This window comes from Pteropus vampyrus, unplaced genomic scaffold (genome assembly GCF_000151845.1).
Source record: "Pteropus vampyrus isolate Shadow unplaced genomic scaffold, Pvam_2.0 Scaffold194, whole genome shotgun sequence".
Classification (NCBI taxonomy): Eukaryota; Metazoa; Chordata; class Mammalia; order Chiroptera; family Pteropodidae; genus Pteropus; species Pteropus vampyrus.
In genome coordinates this window covers 641,636-658,638 of record NW_011888975.1, presented here as the reverse complement: position 1 = coordinate 658,638, position 17,003 = coordinate 641,636, and the positions used below count along the sequence as shown (strand labels likewise).

General features: G+C 40.4%; 1 protein-coding gene across 4 annotated transcripts in view; it reads left to right on the top strand.

Annotated features, from left to right (window-relative positions):
• The window catches only part of SUCO (SUN domain containing ossification factor), a 46,202-nt gene extending 29,689 nt beyond the window's left edge, over window positions 1-16,513 (top strand). For all 4 annotated transcript variants that reach the window (XM_011371700.2, XM_023537560.1, XM_011371699.2 and 1 more), the window contains 6 exons: window positions 3,899-3,986; window positions 6,683-6,787; window positions 8,249-8,403; window positions 8,869-8,960; window positions 13,602-13,657; window positions 14,513-16,513. In XM_011371700.2, the coding sequence (XP_011370002.2) occupies window positions 3,899-3,986; window positions 6,683-6,787; window positions 8,249-8,403; window positions 8,869-8,960; window positions 13,602-13,657; window positions 14,513-14,956 (940 nt within the window). In that variant the 3' untranslated portion in view covers window positions 14,957-16,513. The remainder of the gene's footprint in view (window positions 1-3,898; window positions 3,987-6,682; window positions 6,788-8,248; window positions 8,404-8,868; window positions 8,961-13,601; window positions 13,658-14,512) is intronic.
• Window positions 16,514-17,003: the final 490 nt, after the last annotated feature.

The following is a 17,003-nucleotide window of genomic DNA, read 5'->3' as shown; positions in this document are numbered from 1 at the left end:
CTTAAACATAAATTTAGATTTCTAATTAAAGCGAGTTGTAATTAAGGTATGTATTTCCAGGTTTGTAACCAGTGAAGAAAATGGCCATGACACAGAGCCGTCACCACCAGATACTCCAAAAGAAAGCCCCATCGTACAACTCGTTCAAGAGGACGAAGAGGAGGCAAGTCCGTCTACAGTGACCCTTCTGGGCAGTGGTGAACAGGAAGATGAATCATCGCCCTGGTTTGAGTCAGAGACACAAATATTTTGCAGTGAACTGACCACGATTTGTTGCATTTCTAGTTTTTCAGAATACATATATAAATGGTGTTCAGTTAGACTGGCTCTTTATCGGCAACGCAGCAGAACTGCTGTGAGTAAAGAGAAAGATTATCTCGAGTCAGCTCAACCACCATTACTGCCTCCTGCAGAACCAGTAGATGTTTCAGTATTGCAGCCTCCAGGTGGAGAACTGGACAGTAAGGGCAAGGAAAAGGAAGCTGAAAATGTTGTTCTAGGTGACTTAAGTAGTGTGCACCAAGGTGATTTGATTAATCACACTGTAGATGCAATTGAACTTGAACCGAGTCATCCTCAAACTCTTTCTCAGTCTCTTCTCTTAGATGTTACTCCAGAAATCAATTCATTATCTAAAATAGAACTATCTGAGCCTGTTCAGTATGAGGCAGGACACGTACCTTCACAAGTGATTCCTCAAGAGAGTTCTGTCGAGGTTGATAATGAAACGGAAAAGAAGTCTGAGAGTTTTAGTTCTGTAGAGAAGCCAGCTGTGATCTATGAAACAAACAAACTTAACGAAGTCATGGACAGTACTGTTAAAGAAGATGGAAACTCCGTGCAAGTTTTCACAAAGCCATCTGAGACAGTAGTGCCACCTGTAAACACAGCTGCTGTGCCAGACAGTGAAGACGGGGAAGCCAAAATGAACACAGCTGACACACCAAAGCAAATTTTGACTCCTGTCGTGGATTCTTCTTCATTACCTGAAGTAAAAGAGGAAGAACAGTCTCCAGAAGATGCCCTTTTAAGGGGGTTGCAGAGGACAGCTACAGATTTTTATGCCGAATTGCAAAATTCTACAGATCTGGGATATGCTAATGGGAACCTTGTGCATGGCTCAAACCAAAAGGAGTCGGTGTTTATGAGACTCAATAATCGTATTAAAGCCTTAGAAGTCAACATGTCTCTCAGTGGTCGCTATCTGGAGGAGCTGAGCCAAAGGTAAGCTTTAGTATGAATTAGCACAGTCCACCTCGTGCAGTGAGGTAAATGGCAGCATGCGATCTGTGACTAGAGGATTTAGTTATCTGGTGATATAATAGTAAGCGCCATTTTAGCTGGAGAGAGAAATAAGGTTACTTGGATGTTGATCGGTGACCTAAAGAATCGACGTTCATTTTTAGAAGTACTCAGTGTCGTAGCACCTTTATTATTGGGCCGATAAGTTTGAATTACCGGTTTCTCCTTTCTTCTGTTGCTTATCTTTAGCCACTTTGACTCTTTGATTCTCAGGGCACTCATGGGAAAAATTATAGTCTGTAGACCTTCAAGCTCTTAGCGGAACTTGACAAGACTGCACTGGACGATCAGGCAGCACAACCCCGAGAATCCTGGTTCTGGCTGTCATCATCATGCTCGTGGGCTCCTCTGAGCCGGAGGCGGTGCCACGTGCCCGTCAGCGATGAGACCCCGGGCACGGTTCTCCATTTCTTAAACTTACTTACTCTTTTTTTAATCTCTTAAGTATACACTGTCTTTAAGACTCCTCCTCCAACATTTTGTACCTGCCTGGGCACTAAGTGTCCGGAGTTTCCAAAACACTTACCTCTTCCAGCTCTTCTTAAACCAAATGCTACTGAGATGTCACTAAGGCAGTCATCATGTCCAGAAGGCGGTTTCTTTCTAAGCTGTACATATGCTCAGTTGGCAAATTGTGTGTGTTTGTGTGTGTGCGCGCATGTGCGTGTGTGTGCACATGCCCACTTAGCTCCTACGTCCCTGCTCTTGCCTCTGCCCACGCCCACCTGCACCCCCAGAGAGAACCACAGAAATCACTAGTAAAGCTTTTTTTAAATTGAGATATAGTCAACATATTAGTTTCACGTGTCCAGCATGATGGTTTAATATATGTATATATTGAGAAATGATCACCACAGTAAGTGTAGTTAACACGTGTCACTATACAGTTGCAAGTTGTTTTTTTCTTGTGATGAGGACTTTTAACATCTCTCTCAGCAGCTTTTGAATATATGTAATACAGTGTTTATAACTATAATCACCATTCTATCCATTCAAGGAGCTTACTACCTTTGTTTTCTTCTAGGAGTTTTAAGTTCCCATGCCTTACCGTTTTATGATCAGAAGTTTGTACCTTTTGTCCCTTTTCACCCATTTGGCCCACCCTCTGTCCCCTGCCTCCGAAAACCACCAGTCTGTTCTCTATATCTGAGTTTGGAATTGGTTTCCCCCCACCCCCATTTTTTCTTTATTTTTAGTCCACATGTGAGATCATGCAGTATTTGTCTTTCTCTGTCTGACTTAATTCACTTAGCATAATGCCCTCAAGGTCCATCTATACATGTTGGCACAAATGGCTAGACTTTTTCCTTTTTTATGGCTAAATAATATTCCTCTGTGTGTTGTGTGTGTGTGTGTGTGTGTGTGTGTGTGTGTGTGTGTGTGTGTGAGAGAGAGAGAGAGAGAGAGAGAGAGAGAGTCACATTTTCTTTCTTCATCCATCAGTGGACACTAAGATCGCCTCCATATCTTGGCTATTATAAATAATGCTTCAGTGGACATGGTGGAGGTGGGGTGCATATATCTTTTTGAGTTAGTGTTTTCATTTTCTTCAGATAAATACCCAGAAGTGGAATTGCTGGATCATAAGGTAGTTTTATTTTTACTTTTTTGAGGAACCTCCATACTGTTTTCCATAATGACTGCTCCAATTTACATTCCCACCAATAATACACAGAGGTTCCCTTTTATCCTTGCCAACAAGTGTTATTTCTTGTCTTTTTGATGATTGCCGTTCTAACAGGTGTGAGGTGATATCTCATTGTGATTTTGGTTTGCATTTCGTTAATGATTAGTGACACTGCGTACCTTTTCATGTATCTGTTGGCCATCTGTCTTTGGAAAAATGCGTATTGAGATCTTCTCCCCATTTTTAAATCAGTTTGGGTTTTTTTGGTTTTCTTTCTTTCTTTCTTTTGCCGTTGAGTTGTGTGAGTTCTTTATATATGTCATTAGATATTAACCCCTTAATCAGATATGTGATTTGCAAATGTGTTCCCATTCCGTAGGTTGCCTCTTTATTTTGTTGGTAGTGTCTTTTGCTATACAGAAGCTTTTTAGTTTGATGTAGTACCACTCGTTTATTTTTGCTTTCGTTGCCTGGGCTTTGGTGTCAAATCCAAAAACCCATCTCCAAGATCAGTGTCAAGAAGCTTACTGCCTTTGTTTTCTTCTAGGAGTTTTATGGTGTTAGGTCTTATGTTCAAGTTTTTAATTCATTTTCTGTTAATTTTTTGAGTATGGTGTAAGATAGTGGTCCAGTTTCAGTTTTTTGCATGTTCAGTTTTTCCAACTCCATTTATTGAAAAGACTGTCCTATCCCCATTGTACATTCTTGGCTCCTTTGTTGTACATTAATTGACCGTGTGTACAACTAGTAAATATTATATAGCACTGAGATGCGTAGAATTGATGTTGAGGTAGCAAATACCTCAAGGGACCTCTTTAGTCTACCTGTGTAAGTGGTCCTGTATTGCACAGGCCTCAGTCAGAGTCATTTTCAGAAAGGGATTTGTCTCATATATTGAAATCAAAAGTGCATTTCCAGTAATAAATTATTAAATAAGAAAGCTAATTTTAATCAATTCCTACTCCACAGGTACCGAAAACAAATGGAAGAAATGCAGAAGGCTTTCAATAAAACAATAGTAAAACTTCAGAATACTTCGAGAATAGCAGAGGAGCAGGTTGGTCATCTTCATGCCATATTTGCTTTTTATTTAAATTTCCATTGAATTTTGTAGAGTATTCTGGTAAGAAGGATAAGTAATGTTGGTTCACTTTTTCTCCTGATAGCTAATGATTAATCCTGTTATATAATAATAGTCATGTTTAGAAAATTATCTAGCTCTTAGCATTAATCTCTCCTCTAGAGAAAATTTTCTCGAGCATTATTCATATTACATTTCAAGATTTGCATGTGTATATATGTGTGTAGAATCGCAGTCGACTTTTATGTAACTTTGTTAATCTCTAAAATCTTTCGTGCTTTTCTCTGTAGATAATCTTAATTGATTCCAAATAAGAACAGCGCTGTTTCTTCCTAAGTCTTATACCTTTTATTTCTCCTTTTTTCTGCCTCTCATCTCTTGCCTAGAGCTGTACCATGATGCAATAGGACTGGCAATAGTGTTCATTCTCGTTTTGTTGATTTTAAGGGAATGATTTCGGTATTGCACCAACCGTGATGTTTGTTAATAAGTTTTTATAGTGTGTTACCATGATGAAGAAATTTTATACTTTTATAAAAATTTATTTGGGACTAAAGGATGGTGAAATGGGGTGAGGTGAGGAGAGAGTTTAGTTGCATCTTAGTCTCAATATTCGACATATTTATAATTGTGGTTCTATAAAAAGTTCTTCCCATGTTGGTTTTCTTTTTATTATTGAGGTTGAGAGTTGCTTACATATTCAGAATACAAGTCTTTTAACAGAGGTGGACTTTACAAATACTTTCTTTCAGTTCATTACTTGTTTCTCATTCTCTTAAAAGTATCTTTTCAAGAACACGAATTTTTAATTTGTCGAGGCTCAATTTACCTTTTCTCTTTTTTTGCGAAATATTTACCTAACTCAAAGTCACAAAGATTAATTCCTTTGTTTTCTTCTAGAAATTTTATAATTTTAGGTTTATATTAAGTTTATGATTTAATTTTTACGTGCTGCAAGGTATGGATCAGAGTTCTTTTTTTGGCGGGGAGAGAGATGGGAAACATGAATATCCCTTTGTTCTAGCATCATTTGTTGAAAAGACTCTTTTCTCCACTGAATTTCTTTTGCACTTTTGATAAAAATCAATTGACCATATATATATGTATGTTTCTAGGCCGTTTTTCTGTATCGTGTATCTATTTGTCTGTCTTTATGCTGATATTGCACTGTTGTGTTGTAGCTGGATAGTAACTTTGAACTCAAATAGCGTGAATCCTCCAGCTTTGATCCAAAAAACTGTTTGGATCTTGTTTGGGATTATTTCGAGTTTATATAGATCAATTTAGGAAATTGACATCTTAACAGTATTAAGTCTTCTGACCCATGAACACAGTATTCACTTAATTCTTCATTAACGTTAATACAGCGATTTCTCCTGTATATTTGCTCTTTGCTTTATATGCAGTATCTGTGCCTAATATCTCAAAGACTTGTTTAAGTACTTTCAAATAAACTTGTATATTATTAACACCGTCGGAAGTAAATCTTGATTCAAAGTGTTAACCGATCTATTTAAATGTTTATAACTGTCTAGAATTTATTGGTGTTTTCAAATGTCAGTCAAAAGAAACAGTTTAATGAGTCATGTTCAGCATTTTAAAAAGATGGAGTAGGGTAGAAGGTTCTGTCGTGGATCATAGTGAGGGGAGTAAGTGGAAGTTTTGTTATGGTTTTACGTATCTCCCTGCCCGCCCCGCCCCCACCACACACGCACAAACACAAACACACACAGTTTTATTGTGGTTTTCTATATCTACCTACCTCCCACTCCCACCCCTCCCGACACACACTAATACACAGTTGTAACTTAAAATTCATTTAAGTCTAAATTTGAAAAACTTGAGTTACATAGCTGTATCATACGGGGTCCTAAGTTAGAGTGTTTGATTTCCTTGGCTTCTTCCTGCCCTTTTTCTCCTCCCAAAATTCATTAATAAGCTGAATTTTTCAGTACATTCTACTTAATATAGGTTTATAACCATGAGTAAGATGCATAATTCCCTAAAATATGCATCATACTCATGGTTATAAACCTATTATATTTTAAATAAATACACGTTTAGTGATTATTAAAGTTCTAAATTCAGAGCTGAGAAGATGGGTGAATTTCTTTCTTTGGCAATAGATTCTAGCATTGACTAGGTAATCACTTGTAAGTTTTTGACTCTGTGATATCTTAAGTTCCAGCCTAATAAGCTATAAAACAGAAAGCTTAAAACCTTGGTATGACCCTGCTTTGTATCCGAAAACAGTCTTCAGATTTTTTTCTAAATGTCTTTATGCCAACTGCTTTGGTTTAAAGACACGTTTTTAACAAAGTGACTCTTGCACATAGCTGGTTATATGGTGGTTTAATACATATGGAGCCCATATTAACTTGAAAAGTAATTGATTAACTTCTGTTAGACAATATTCTACATGGTAGCAGTGAGTGGCAAATGGTTTTTCAGGGGAAGGGGGAGGTTTGAACAGTTTGAGATTCTTGAAGTATCTTTTGTTATTTTAAATTTCTACTCAAAGTTTATGATATTCATTCATTAGGAGCTTTCCTTATTAGTATCTCCGCCACCCGAAGAACTTACTAGTTTTTCCAGATTATTTTATTTACAGTTTAGTTTATGTACAGATGAAGCACAAAGAAAAGTAATACTTTTTTCTTCCTTCATCACAGGATCAGCGGCAAACTGAATCCATCCAGTTGTTACAGGCACAACTGACCAACATGACCCAGCTGGTTTCAAACTTATCCGCAACAGTAGCAGAATTAAAACGTGAGGTAACTGTGACTATTGGAATTGTAAGACACAGAGAGAGAGGTTGTCGGAAAGGCAGGCTTCTTAAGAATAAGTATCTAAGACAAAATTGTCATTTGTTGAAAACTTTTCAGAACACCAGAATGTGACGTTATAAAGTTGTAAAGATCATAATCTTTTGGAAACATGGCTTTTTCATAGTTTTGGTCTTACCTAAAATACAGTTAGTTATAAAGCCATTCTTTTAGGCCTTTTGCAAACTATCGATAGTTACAAAACGTACTTCATTTTCAGTTCTCAAAGGCTTAAGATGCTTAACAAAGCAAATATTTCATTGATTTGACAAATTTTTTTCAAGCAGCCAGTTTATGTGAGGCATGAGCTGTGCAGCCCCAGGTCGGGGCATACAGCGGGGACTAGTCCCTGGCCTCACAGGGCCTCCGGGGGGACAGGGGATACAGCCATGCGCAGGACGGCAGGAGAGAGCACGCAGTGCGTCTGTGCGGAGTGGCGAGGGGAGGGATGGAGTGGCTGCTTTAACCGGAGGGACGTCTAGCTTGTCCACGGACGCGGCGCTAGAACTGGTGCTCAGGAGGAGTTAGACACACAGAGGCTGGGGTCAGACAGACCGCTGCCTGGCCCAGCGAAGGGCCCGAGGTTGGGAACAGTGTGATGTGTTTGAGGACAGAAAGAAAGCCGGTGTGACTGGAGCAGAGCGGCTGAGAGAAGCGAGTCAGGGTGGTGGCAGGGGCCCGGTCACACAGGCCCTCAGAGGCATTTAGCGCTTGGATTTTATTATAATTGTTGCAAGCCATTGGGAAGTATAGAGTACAGAAGTGACATGGATCGGCTCCCAGACAGCATTACCAGAAAGTCCCCAGTTCCTGCCCTGTGGCGAATTCGTCCCAGGGAACAGTGAGAGCGGGAGCAGGGACAAGGCCAGTTAGGAGGCAGGTGCAGCAGCTTGGGTGAGGTGATGCAGGCTGGGCTGGGCTTAGAGACGCAGAGAACAGCGTGAGGTGGTCGAATCCGGATGTATTCAAGAGGAGGGAAGACAAGCCCCGCTGCCAGGTTGGATGCGTGGTCCCCAGGGTTTGGCTTAAATAACTGGAGGATCGGTGTTTCCGTTTCATAAGGTGGGAAGGCTAGGTAAAAGCATGATTTTTTTTCCTGCCCGTAAAGAGATGGTACAGATGGAAGAACAAAGCAAATGAGATAGAACGTTAAAAATTGCTGAAAGGCAGGAATGTGTTCATCGTACAGTTTTTCAAACTTTTTCATAGATTGGTAATTTTCAAACTGGGGAAAAATAAAAAACAAAACGCCTTAGTTAGTAGTCCATTTGTAAAGATCATGCCCTGCATTTGTGGTTTTGAAGCCCGTTGAAAAATGTTTAAAATGATTTGTCCTTTGAAACTTAAATCCCACTGTATTTTTTCTGGTGTGATTCTTAAAGCATTATTATCATCCCCTTCTCATCTCAGGTTTCAGATCGACAAAGCTATCTCGTCATATCTTTGGTTCTCTGTGTTGTCTTGGGACTGATGCTGTGTATGCAACGTTGTCGAAACATCTCTCACTTTGATGGAGATGACACTTCAAAACTTCCTAAAAATGATCAGTATCCGAGCCCTAAAAGGTAACGTCGGCATCGTATTTCTCAGCTTTCTTTTTTTTTAACTATGCTCCTTGTATTTTTGAGAAATTGGAGCAGATAAATTGATACTGAGATCATTTCTTTCCCCATCTTATTCTCTTGAAATCAAAACATTAAAAACATCATTGGAACTAGTGAGATGGTTCTGTGCTGGGAGGCTCTGTAGACTAATAGAGAAAACACTAACAGCGCAGAAAAAACCCTGAAATGTTTTGCTAGTGAAAGATGCTTGAATGTGGAATTCAAAGGGAGAGGAAATAGGTATTTTAATATTGTACTTTTTAGAGAATGATCCTTCAGTGTTTTTTTGCATCTATTAGCAAGCAGTGGAGTATTTCCTTAGAGATGAGTCTCTTGTGGCATGAGTCCCCATGTAGCCCCCACTACAGAGTAAATTACATGTAGTTTACTCATTGTACCCAGTGATGATGTTTCTTAATGTCTTAGGTGTTTCTCTTCCTATGATGATATGAATTTGAAAAGGAGAACTTCCTTCCCACTCATCAGGTCCAAGTCTCTACAGTTAACTGGTAAAGAAGGTAAATTTCTGTGCATTTGCAGTCTGTTTATCTAAATCGAAGCCGGCTTGCTTGTGGCATCTGTATAATGTCCATGTTGTGCTCAGGACCATCTGCAGCAAACAGCGGGTATAAGTAACCTTTGTGTCTGTGCTACGCCAAAGCCACCTTATCATTTTCACACTTTATTTCTGTCTTTGTTCCTAAAAGCCCAGAGGGTGGGGAGGGGGCCGAGTTTAATTAGCCGTTGGTAGCTGTGTTTGCACATGCCCCTGTTTAGAAGTATTTCTTTTTAGAAAGGGATGTTTGAGAAAGTTCAGCAGATATGGAAAACCTGAATGTGCTCCCATAGCATCCTGTGCTTATCTGCTTCCTCTTCCTGTACAGGTAGGATTCGTTTTGTCTCTAGTTTAGGACTACAAGGCATTTCTGGAAAAAAAATCGAGTCTTTCTCTTTTTTATAGCCCAGAGTCTATAACGGCATTCTGTTGTCTAACACTCAGTGGAAATACTTAAATTTAAATGAATGGATGTGTACTCAGTGGACGTTTTCCTACATCAAACTTTTCTATGTGGCACTTTAAATAGTGTGTATTCAGAGACTTATCCTCATAGCAATATTAAAATAACCAAGCTAATTACATATGTCAGTTAGGAGCGCTTTCCTAATCATTGGCCTCTCTCTCCTTTAGGATTTAGTAACTGACAAGCATGCTTCAGTTGATTAAATCATTCAAGTAATCATTCCTGAGCTTTACTGGTTTGCTGTTACCACAAAAGTTTACAGACTTAACACCCATCTTGTGTATGTTTGCTTAGGACTAGTAAATCGCTTCCTCCTTCCTGCTTTTTTCTTCTTTTGGCTAATATATCTTTTTATAACTGAAATTTTTAATCGAAACATCTCCAGAACTTTTTCACTTTGTAAATCTGAAACTGTATGTCCATTAAACAGCTTTTCTTGCCTAATCGCTCGGTCCGGGACTTCTGTACTGTGTTAGGTAGAAGCTGCCTTGTTCCTGGTCCTAGAGGAAAGGCTTGTCATCTTGCACCATTGAGTGTTGTGTTAGACGCGGGCTTTTCACGAGTGACCTTTAATATGTTGCAGTAGTTTCCTTCTGTTCCTAGTTTGAGTGTTTCTATCATGAAAGGGTGTCGATGCTTGTCAGATGCTTTTTTCTGAGATAATCATGTGGTTTTTGTCCTTTATTCTGTTATTGTGGTATGTTACTTACATTGGTTGGTTTTCATATGTTGAATAGTCCTTGTATTTTAGGAATAAATCTCACTTGGTCATGGTGTATAGTTCTTTTAATGTGCTATCGAATTCATTTTGCTAGTATTTTGTGAGGATTTTTCTATCTGTATTCATCAGGGATATTGGTCCATAGTGTTCTTTTCTTGTAGTGCCTTTGGCTCTGGTATCGTGGTGATGGCGGCCTCATAGAATGAGCTTGGAAGTGTTTCCTCCTTTTCAAATTTTTGGAAACGTTTCAGGAGGATTAGTGTTAATTCTTTCTTAAATGTTTGGTGGAATTCTCTGGTGAAGCCGTCTGGTCCTGAGCTCTTGTTTGTTGAGAGGTTTTCGATTACTGACTCAGTCTCCTTCCTTGTTGCCAATCAGTCTGTGTGACTCGGTTTTGGTCGGTGTGTGTTTCTAGGAATTCGTCCAGCGCTCGGTTTCCAGTCTGTTGGAGTGCAGTTGTTCATAGTAGCCTCTAATCATCTTTTTTATTTCTGTGGCATTTGTTGTAATGTCCCATGTCTTATTTTTATATAAGGCTTAGTGCTTTGTACAAAGTTGATATATAATAATACAAAATTGGCAAATTAAACAATTCCTTACCTTATTAAACATTTGAAGTTGTGTGTTTATACTTTGATTTTGCACTTCTGTCACTTGTGTTGACTGGCCAGATGGACCAAATTTGTTTTGACTTTTGTGACACATTTTATTGTGAAATTTATAAAAAGTTCATAAAACTAAAATATACAACTTGTCAAGTAGTTATGAAGTGAACACCTCTGTCACTAAAACCCAGATCAAGAAGTAGAGCAAGGCCAACACTCTTGGTGTTGGTCTTCTGGAGGTGTACCTACCTTGACTTTTGAAATAATCATATTTTTATTTTCTTAATGGTTTTTCCATCAATGTGGATTCCTTAACAATATAATTTAAATCTTGCCTGGTTTAGAGCGTTCGATAAATGGAATTATACTATGTGTACTCTCGTCTGTCTTCTTTCCTTCAGCATTCTGTTTGTAAGGTTCACATACGTGATTGCATTCCCTTTTCAATATTACACAGTATTTTAGTAACTGCCTAAATCACAAGTATGTACCCATTCTGCTGTTGCTTACGGTTTAGGGCTATTGCAAATAATGCTGCTGTAAACATTCCTTTTTTGTACACTGCAACATAGTCGCATGATTTTCTCTAGGAATATTGCCTAGATGTAAAATTGCTGGGTTGTAGGATACGCTTATATTTCACACTATAATAATAAATATCTCCACAGTGGCTATGTCCGTTGATGCTTCCATCAGCACGGTGAGAATTCCCATTAGTCTACATTCTTTCCAGTAAACACTTAGAGTGGTCAAGTTTCAGTGCTAACCTCATGGCAGCTGTAATTTTATTTACTCGATTACTGATGAGGCTGAGCATCTTCACTCTGCCTTTTAGTCATTTATAGGTTGTTTTTTTTTTTTTTTTTTGTGAATACAGGCACATCTCTTTTTTACTCAAGTTTAAATTTGTTGGGCTCTTTGACTGTCTGAATTGGTATCTTATCATTCTGGAAAAGTCTTAGCTATTATTTTCTTCTCCAAAATATTACCTCTGCCTCATGATCGTTCAGAATCTCTATTTAATTGTGTTAGTCCTTCTCCCTGTTTCCACTTTGTCTCCTGATACTCTGGTTTCACACCCTTTTGCTTCCCTGTGCTGTATTTCGGGTAATTTCTTCTGTTTTCCAGGCCTCACATTCTCTAGCTATCTATAGTCTGCTATTAAATTTATCCATTGAATTTTTAATTTCACTTACTATGTTTTCCCTTTCTGGGAATTCTTTTAGTATTTTTCTTAAGCATTTTCTATTTCCCACAGATATTTTCAAGCTTGTTTTTATTTCAATATAGTAAGTATAACTGTCTTTATAGTCTTTCATGATAATTCTGATATCTTAAATTCTTTTGAATCTGTTCGTTGTCTCTGCGGACTCTTGCTCAAGGTGTTGTGTATCTTTGTGTGCTAGTCTTTCTCTTTGAGAATTATTTGTAGGGGCAATTCGAGGGCTAGAATGTAGGTCTTTATTCCAGAGAGAATTTGTTTGCTTTACATTCGAGAATACTTTACAGCCATGACTTGAGGTTGTTGGATCATCAGGTGATGGGAATTTGGCCTGTAGTTCCCTGCCCCGGCGTCCCCACTTACTGTGGGGACGGGGAGGGTGTCTTAGAAACTGCTTTGGGTGGGCCCCGAGGTTCAACTTCTAACGGGTCCCCTCTTTCCGCCCTCAGAACTAAGGTTCGCAGGCTTCTTGCATTGACACGCCCTGTCAGGACCAAGGAGGCTTTGTGTCCATTGACTGTTCAGATTCCTACTTCCCTCCAGGCCTTCAGCTCTGGCCTGGGGGCTACTTCGTGTTAGTTGCTTTCATTGGAGAGGTTGATATGCATAATGCCGGCCATTCCAAAAGCAGACATCTTGTTTTTATAAAAAGCAATTTGAGTGAGATTAGTCATCTGATAGAAATGACTATTCGGAGGAATGTTTGAATATTTTTATATATTTGATGACTTTTTCAGTAAGTTTCTAGGACATGATGTAAAAATGTTGTTGAATCATGCCACTGGTAGATTCGTGTCTGAAGTTTTATAGCGAATTTGCTGCTTGTAAACCTCTGCCTCATGCCGTGAATCACTCACTCTTTAATTGTTTGACGAGGACTAAAGTCTCACAGTCCCTCTTTTATATGTTTGTTTACCTTGTCAGCGTGGAGGTGAGGGGCGTAGGGCTGTCTTGAATGTGTTAAATGAAAGTTTAGAAACCAGAAACTAATATTTCTAATTTACTCACCGTGCCAGAGTGTTTTATTCATGATCGCTTGGTCATTTACATTGCATGTTCCAGCTGTTTTTAGGTTTTGGATTTCATCATTTTGATCATAGTAAATGATAATAATAAGCAATTAGGAAAACACTTCTTAGGCCTGTGTGTGTGTGTTCCTCTGACTTTCACATGCTCACAACCGCTCATTGCCCGTTAGCCCACGTTTGTGCCACAGGGTCGAGTTCAGTCTTGTAGGGAGAAATCCAGATGATCTGAGCTTTCTGGGTAATGTCATTTTCCTCATCAGGTTAGAGGGCAGGACTGGGCCCACAGAGGGTCCGTACTATGTTGGCCGATAGCCAGCTGTTATGTAAAATGTAAGGAAGTTGTCGGGAGGTGACCAGTGAAGCCCAGCATGAGAAGGGTGCCGTCCCCCGCCTTGCCGCCTGAGCTTCCTAATTTACGGTGCACACGTACGTGGGCAGCCTGCTATGCATCTGTATTTATCGGTTCTATTAGGAAAAGTCTCTAAGTGATAATGTTTTTGTAGCGTTTAATCATGGCATAATCTCCTTTACATCTGTTTTTTTTTTTTTTCTTACTTATAGTAGACCCAAATGCTTTGTACATTGTAGAACCCCTCAAGTTCTCTCCAGAAAAAAAGGTAATATTTTGTTTGTTTTCAAGTGCATTGGTGTGTTATGTGGTAGTAGATGAAGAAATAGGTTGAAAGCTTTGCTTTTTCAGTAGCCCTCACATTCCTGTTTCTTTGGTACTGATGTAAAAAAGTGTTTAGAGTCAGCAAACCGATCCATAAGCCATATCCGGCCTGTGGCCTGTGTCGTATGAGCTCGGAGCCATTTTTAAAGGGTTGTAAAATAAAGAAGAATGTGCCAGAGACGTAACATGTGACCTGCAAAGCCTCAAGTAGTTGCTGTGGCCCTTCAGGGAAAGCCGGCTGGCCCCTGGCTGGTACTCGTTAGGCGTCGGGCGCCAGGCACATCCAGCGCAGGGCGGGCACTCGCCCGTGCGCCTCACAGCGCGGTCCACTGTGCTCATCTCGACGAGAGGCGATTGTCTGCAGGTGAAAGAACGTGGGCTTTAGAGCCTCATGGCCTATGATTCAGTCCCAGCCTGGCCACTTCCTGTGTCGTGACTTGAGCAAGGACCCAAATGTCAGGGCTGAAACCCTCACCTTTCAGGGTTAGTAAGTGAGATATACACGAAAGCAGCTCGTGTAGCATCTGGCACATGCTAGGCATTCAGATGTCAGTCACCACGCCCTGAATCTGGGTTCAGAGGTGGCGGGGGGGAGATTCAATTGGTATTTACTAAATAAGAAGGGGGTGATGGTATCTCCTCAGAACACAGCAGTGTGCTGTGCCGTCCACGACACTGTCTTACTTTTCACCAGGAGGTGGCACTTTCCTCCATGAGCTCAGCTCTGCATGTTCATTCAGGTGACTGTTAACTATCCTTCAGGTCTAATTCCTGCCCCTTGTTTTTACTCACGCTACAGAAGAAACGCTGCAAGTACAAAACAGAAAAGATCGAGACCATAAAGCCGGCAGAGCCACCGCACCCTGTGGCCAACGGAGACATAAAAGGAAGGAAGCCCTTCACGAACCAGAGAGACTTTTCTAACATGGGAGGGGTTTATCACTCTTCTCACAAGGGCCCCCCGTCTGAGGGAAGCTCGGAAACGTCGTCACAGTCGGAAGAGTCTTATTTTTGTGGCATTTCAGCTTGCACGAGTCTGTGCAATGGACAGTCCCAAAAGACAAAGACTGAGAAGAGGGCTTTAAAACGGAGGCGCTCCAAAGTCCAAGACCAAGGGAAGTTGCTAAAAACCCTGATACAGACTAAGTCGGGGTCGTTGCCGAGCCTGCACGACATCATCAGGGGGAACAAGGAGATCACCGTGGGGACGTTTGGTGTCACAGCGGTCTCGGGGCGGATCTAGAATCAGTCGGACTTTTCATACTGGAGACTTTTTGTTGTTGTTCTCTGGAGACCAGTCTGTGGTATTTGAAGGGTTCGGGGGAGGGAGAAAATATTAATGGGAAAAGTATTCAGAAATTATGGTTTCGGCCTTTTTAAGAAGCAGGTGGGGCTGTGTTCGTCTTGGTTAATGAGCTGCGGTTGCGCACGGCCGACCACTTCCACAGGGACAGCGGCAGACCTTTTATAAGATGTGTTTTTCACAGATCCATTGCTGGGCCAAAATAATTTGGACGCCCGGTTCCTGGGGTGGGATAGGAATGGAAGCCTAAACCTCTTCCTTTAGCTTTGTTCCTATTTCTTGCACCTTCCCATATTTATGTGCCTTTTGTCTATTTATAATGCCACTGGAAGAGGAGCGGGAACTTTCTCTGTCATTCGATTTCTTTTATAACTTCGTTAGTTTTTCGAAGCTACAAACACTACAAGGCTTTAAGGTGATCTGCGCCTGGAGTTCAGCGGTGTGGGTCAGACAGTGTAGAGATCCCGAAGACTTGCCAGCCAGACCTCTGCTCAGCGAACTCACTGGAAACGCACACTTGCTGGAATTTTACAGTCTGTTCTTTCAGGTAGAAGGTGATACTGTTAATAGGATTTTCATTTAACTTATTCACACTAGATTTTTTTTTTTAGTTACTAACAATGAGGAAAACAAAACTATAAGATCTTTTCTTACAGATGACTAGTATTTGCGAAATAAATTTTTTTACAAATTCACCTTTTCAACACATTTAACCACTTGCAAAGGTTTTCTTTGGCTACATTACATTTTGAACATTCACAATAAGCACTATTCCTCCAGACTTTCTATTACTGCAATTAGAAAATGTGAAGGTTTGTCAAATGAGTCCAGGCCTCGCGTGCTGTGATCACGTCTTGTGGACACGTGCGCAGAACCAGCTAGTGAGTTCGTGGAGCCTTGTCGAGTTGGTCAGGTCCGAAGGGATTGGCAGCCCTGATGTTCCCTTTGTATTGGCTACCGATGTGCAGAGGTTTTCACGTGTGACGTCACTGTGTCTGCTGCATTTTGTCCTTCTTTTCCTTTGAGTAAAATAATTTCTTGGTATGTGTTTGTACAGTAATGAGTGAACGTGGAAAGTTTCTTTTTGGAAGAGAGAGAATTGACCGTTTTGTGTTGTAAGACTTAACTTATAACTTATTGAGCACTTTTAGTAATAACTATTTTTAAACTTGTCGGATACCTTTCTGGGGGTATTGTTTGTAATGTGACTTATTTAAAGCCTTTTTTGTTCGTTTAAGTTGCTGCTTTAGGTTAACATTATGTTTTAGGTGACTCAATTTTTTTTCCAGTCTGTACAATTAGCCATTCAGAGCACAAGGGCCTGATTGTATAGAAACCCAGAGAACAGAGGTCCAGGCGAGAGCAGGCGGGCGGGAGTCACAACCGTGTGGCGCGTCCAGCCTTGTGGGAAGATGACTTTCAGTGTGTGACTACGGAGCTGTAGTGCCATTAGAAACTGTGAATTTCCAAATAAATCTGAACACTTGTCTTTATTAACTGCCGACTCTTCTGTTCTTTGAAGGAGAACTTACAAGTTCGTTTGTCTGAACATAGATTCACGTTTTTACCACTTTAAAAACTAACTTTAGCAGCATCGCATGACATAATTGATCCCATTTCAGCCGCCCGCAAGCCGATTGAACTTTCACGTAAGTACGAACTCTCGCGAGGAGTAGATTTGTGCGGGGAGAAGCGGAGCCGCGTCTGTACAGAAAAGGCTTTCGGCGTCCTTGCCGCTTCGCCCCGTTTTACTTCTTCTGATGTTAAGTAAAAAGCTCTCACACCGATGAACGAAGAGGAAACCGAGGGAGCAGCGAGACCAAAGGTACAAAGTAAAACGGTTCTAATTGGATTTTTAAAAATACTGAGTTACGCATGCTTGACATTTGAAGAATTAAATAGTTTTATAAGGCGTATACAGGAAAACAGTTTTCTGTTCTTTGCCGCTACATACCCCCGACCCCCACCCTCACTACCAAGGCTTCCC